Source organism: Seriola aureovittata, chromosome 21 (genome assembly GCF_021018895.1).
Source record: "Seriola aureovittata isolate HTS-2021-v1 ecotype China chromosome 21, ASM2101889v1, whole genome shotgun sequence".
NCBI classification, from domain to species: Eukaryota; Metazoa; Chordata; class Actinopteri; order Carangiformes; family Carangidae; genus Seriola; species Seriola aureovittata.
In genome coordinates, this window is record NC_079384.1 from 2,381,792 (window position 1) to 2,387,791 (window position 6,000).

Consider the following 6,000-nt stretch of genomic DNA (forward strand, 5'->3'; position numbering starts at 1 on the left):
CAACATACAACATACCAGATACAACATACCACATACAACATACCACATACAACATACAACATACCACATACAACACACAACATACCATATACAACATACAACATACTACATACAACATACAACATACAACATACCAGATACAACATACCACATACAACATACCACATACAACATACCACATACCACATACAACACACAACATACCACATACAACATACAACATACCAGATACAACATACCACATACAACATACCACATACAACACACAACATACCACATACAACATACTACATACAACACACAACATACCACATACAACATACAACATACCAGATACAACACACAACATACCACATACAACATACAACACACAACATACAACACACAACATACTACATACCACATACAACACACAACATACTACATACAACACACAACACACAACATACCACATACAACATACAACATACAACATACAACACACAACATACCACATACAACATACAACATACTACATACAACACACAACATACCACATACAACATACAACATACTACATACAACACACAACATACAACACACAACATACCACACACAACATACAACATACTACATACAACATACAACACACAACACACACACACACTCACACACACACACACAACACACAACACACAACATACCACATACAACACACAACATACCACATACAACATACCACATACAACATACAACATACAACACACAACATACAACATACCACACACCACACACAACACACAACACACAACATACAACATACAACATACAACACATGTATGTTTCTCCATGTGCGTGTTACATCAACAGCATGATAATTATTATATATCAGTATGTTTGAGCCGCCATTACTCTAGTACCTGAAATATCAAAAGGTATACACAGGAGAATAAGTATACTCAGTTCAAATATGTTCTGGAGCTTTCAGTTGTATCCCATGGTCTTCCCAAGTTTCCATTTTAAATTACAAATCCCACAATAACAATGATGATAAACTGATTCATTTTTGATAAATTAATATAAACTAAGACAAGGTTTACGTAAGATAAATAATAGATAAATAATATAGTAAAACAATATAGTATGTGCAGATAGATAGAAAATATGTTAAAATGTCATGTGATACAACTGAAAGCCCAAATCACTTCACTAAAGGGCTCTGAGGTTTAATGAGGAACATTTTTTACAAACAGCTGAAAAGTGACGGAGATCCATAAACAGCGCGACAAGAAGAAGAAAGTATCACAGGATTGTTTTTATGATGAAGCAGCTGCAGTCACATCACTCACACACACACACACACACACACACACACACACTCACACACACACACACACACTTTGTTTGTTGCTGCATCACAACAGAATATAATGACTATGATTCAGCAGAGCTGGAGGTTGATAATGTCAGAAATAATTATTCAGTTTATTATAATCTACCGTTTTAATTATTTTCTGACATTGTAAAAACCAAACAAGTGATTAATTATTAATCCAGAAAATAATCAGATGATTCATCAAAGGTGGAAATAATTATTATCGATGACCCTGATCTGTTAGATAGCGTTAATAGCTCTGACTTTATTACAGTAATAACATTAGACACAAACGATAAGAGACAGTGAAAGCACCATCGCAGTATTTACCTCTCCATGGTGAGAACACTGATTCACCACAGCTACAGTCCTGTAAACAGTCCGGCAGCTCAGGGACAAGGTGCTGGTTTTATCTTGATCTTATCCGTCTAATGAAGGTGTTATATCAACAGAGACTTTCATTAAGACGGAGCTCAGCTGTCACTCAGAGGCTGATTCATTAATCTACAACACTGACCTGATCTGAGGTCAGCTACAGATGAAGGAGCAGATTACATATCACACTTTTAAAAACAGACGGGTTACAAGCTCAGCCCGTGGCCGAGCCTCAGCGTTTGACCTGACCCTCAGAGAACAGGCCCTGTTGCATGCTGGGGGATTACAACTGGCTGCAGTTTGTTTGAAGTGGACGTAAACAGCAGCACAGAGTGAAGACTGGAAAACAACCAGGCCTCAGAGAAAAATCTGCTCCGGTCTTCATGAGACGACACTCCGCTGCAGAGCTGCAGCAGGTTCTTAAAGGCAGCGTGGGCCCAGGGCCTCCACACACACACACACACACACACACGCACACACACACACGCACACACACACGCACGCACACTCACACACACACGCGCACGCGCACACACGGCTAAAGCTGCACTGATCTAAACTTTCATACTAACAACAGATTAAAGCGACTGAGTGAAAGGAGACGGATCTACGGTGGCCCTGAGAGCTCAACACACTGCAACTTCAAGAAACACAAACCAGTTGAGAAAACACCTTCATCAATGTGACAACACACGAGCTGCAAATACTGATAACACAACAGAGGCCAGAGGCGTTTCCAGGGGACACTGAAAAGGGACGAACCCGGCTGTGATGCACTTGCGTGATGTCTTATATGTATTGTTGAGTTTTGAAGTTAAACGCATTGAACAACAAGTGTGCACTGATTATATGTATTAGATCAGATGGATTACAATACATGAGAAATAATTATTCCATTTATCAATGACTGGAAATCATCATGTACCATTTTAATTATCTTCTGATGTTTTAAAGACAAACAACTGATTAATTAACCCATAAAATAATCAGATTTATAAAAGAAAGTGAAAATAATTATGATCATGCATCCCAGCCAGGTTCGTCACTTTATAGTGTCCCCTGGAAACACCTCTGTAGTGTTATCAGTATTTGCAGCTCGTGTCTCCGGGTGGAGCAGAGACTCAGTCAGAGAAGAGCTGGTGAACGTGGAGGAGCATTTATCAGCTGAAGAGAAAGATATCTCTGTCAGGAGATGGTGGAGACCAAAACAGACAGGTGAATACTGACCTTACATTCCCCAAGGGTCAGAAACATGAGTCTGCTGGATGTGTTCATAAATACAAACTCACCATAACAGCCGAGTGTTGTGTCGCTCTGAGCCACGTGATCTAAAACAGTTACTGCAGGTTTAAAGGAGCTCTACACCGTCTTTACAGAACACAGTCACTATCTGCATTTCCACAACAAGCACTTTGCAGGGAGCTGATATCGACAAGACCACGAACAAAACTCCTCCAACCCCCCATGGAGATGTCAAAGAGAAAAATGTATGAGGAGGGGAAGACTTTTACTGTGACACACGGCAGGTCACAGGTAGTGACAGAGGAGGCTTTTTCGATTCTGCATCACAACAGGATTCAACAAATTTAATATTGTTACACTTTTATCTGATGTTAAAGTTCAACATGAAGCTTGTAAATAGTTTTGCCTCCATTCGTACTTTATGTTACATTATATTTGCAGCACAAACAACTGGAGACGTGCGGAAACTGCACAATGAACAGACTTCCACAGTCAAAGAATTCCCAACGTCCTCTGAAGGCAGCGCTTGGGTTCATAAACTGGTTCACGATAAAATCAAACACTGATCTGTATCTGACAACACAGCATGAGTACTTCTGGTGCTGCTGTTGTGTTTAATGACTGTGGGAAAACACACCAGTAACAGACCAGCAACAGGCTGCAACATCTGTATTGCTGCATGATTAAAATAAATAATAAAACTTTTTTAAAAAATTATTATTTTAAAACTGAACACACATATGGAAATATAATACATGGCATATATGTGTTTATATCAAGAGTAATGTCATATTATTATCACCTATATACATCCTTTGGACATATGAAGATATACTTTTATTGTCAAATCTGAACATGTACATACTGTATATTAAAAATGCTGAATCTATATATGGTTTAACAATATATATTAAATTAATATATATATATATATAAGTTTATCAGAACAACATAGATATAAAGAATTATATATGTTTATATAACTGGGAAAGTGGTCTCAGACTTTCGGACCCTAGTGTTTATAATATCAACATATATTAATGCGCTGTGTCTATATAAGCATACATACATAACATATTAACATTTATAAACATACATATTTGTATGAGCTAGACATGAAATTATTACAATGTCTAACAGGTTTCATATGTATTTTTTTTTACTTGTTTTTATCTTATATGTAAATGTATTTCATGTATGGAAATTCATTATGTACATATGTAATATTTGTATATGGGTGCGTGTGACTGCAGTTTCATCATCCAGGTGAGTCTCCAGGTGAACAGGTGATCTCTGAGGAAAAATAAAAGCTCCCATAATATTCCCACTGGGATTTAATGTGCGTGTCTGTGGTGTGAGATTCACGGTGCTGACACATTAAAGAGTTATAGTCAGTTAGGGATAATTGTCTCCTGTGAGTTTTCTATAAGGTGAAATATCGTGATGATCCTGCAGGAGCTACAGCTGCTGACTGAGATGAGTTCACGGACCTGATCTGTCACAAACACTACAACACATTCAGATAAACTTTACAACTCCATGTTCTTCCTCTGTAAACAACAACACGCTGTTTTTTTTTTTATATAAAGCTAAACGAATGGATGTGATGTAACCTCGTATTAATTGGTGTCTTGTTCACGTAGTAATCCGGTAATGACGCTGATATTTACGGTGAACCGCGAACTTCCGAACGTGGAACAAAAAACAAAAGCAGCCGGTCACATAACTTGTGTGCATCCTTTTTCAGATAGTACGCGAAGTACACACAACAAAGCCAGTGGAGTTACAGTATCTTGTGACACACACACACACACACACGCACACGCACACGCACACACACACACGGTCATGACGGAGACCGGGGACGACGCAGCGTACTCACCCAGAAGGGGAGCTGCGGTCCGCACAGCCGCTCCATCTCTGCCGCGGCGGGAGCCCGCGGAGCTTTGATCTCCTCTGAAGGTCGAGCCCTCTCTCACCGAGCTCCGCTTTCCTGATCCTCTCGCCGTGAGAAAAAAAAAAAGAAAAAAAAAAAGACGCTCGTTATCTGTCACGTGCCACACCGGCGGTCGGTTAGGCCCTGTGTTGTAGCGGAACCGCCTCGGTATTTTACTGCGCCGCCCCCCCCCCAACCCGCCCGGACAGCGTGGACCGACCTGCGTCAGGAAACGCTCCGTTCCTTCCGCTCTGCTGAGAGGCGAAGCGGAGAACTCATCCGGAGCCTGCGAAGAATTAACCGAGGTTGGGTGAAGGAAGGCAGGGCGGCTACTTACTAACCCCGCCCCCTACCTCTCTCTCTCTCTCTCTCTCTCTCTCTCTCTCTCACACACACGCACGCACGCACGCACACACACATACATACATACACACGTAGTCATGCTGAGTCACAGGGGTCAGATGTGAATTTACAGGTAAATAGCTCTGATTCAGTATGTGTTAGAAGCAATTAGCAACTTTATACACACACACACACACACACACACACACACACACACACACACACACACACACACACACACAAACACACACACACAAACACACACACACAACACACACACACAAAATAAACACTCCTCAGCTCCCCTCAGTGAGTAGGTACCTTGTACCTACCTGAGTATTAACGTACCCTTCACCTCCAAAACCTGTGTCAAAGGAAATTAAATTTAAAGTTCAGATGTTAAGCAGCGTCGTTTACAGAAAGTAGAGTTTAGTGGGATGATTGATGAGATAAGCCCTGAGAGCTCAACACAATGCAACGTGTAAACAGACAAAACACAGAAAAACACCCTCAACAATTTGACAACACACAACAGAAGTGTTTCCAGGGGGACGCTAAAAAAGTGACGAACCACACACTTCGGTTCACTCTGTGACTTCTGAAGTTAAAAGTATTCAACAAGGATGCAAAGGGTGTAAAATAATACAAGTGCGTCCCAGTAAACCATGACAATGAGCCGGTAGGTAAATAGTAGCGACTGGATGTAACTGCAGTTCTCCGGGCCCTGAACGCACCACATGCTGACAGACAG

At 40.6% G+C, this 6,000-nt stretch overlaps 1 protein-coding gene across 3 annotated transcripts in view; it reads right to left on the reverse strand.

Moving 5' to 3' along the window:
• The window catches only part of abcc3 (ATP-binding cassette, sub-family C (CFTR/MRP), member 3), a 44,841-nt gene extending 39,531 nt beyond the window's left edge, over positions 1–5,310 (reverse strand). Inside the window, exon 1 of one of the 3 annotated variants that reach the window (XM_056365934.1) lies at positions 4,854–5,304. In XM_056365934.1, the coding sequence (XP_056221909.1) occupies positions 4,854–4,889 (36 nt within the window). In that variant the 5' untranslated portion in view covers positions 4,890–5,304. Of the gene's footprint in view, positions 1–4,853 lie in introns of all 3 variants that reach the window. The other 2 variants (XM_056365935.1, XM_056365936.1) reach the window with 2 other exon arrangements.
• Positions 5,311–6,000: the final 690 nt, after the last annotated feature.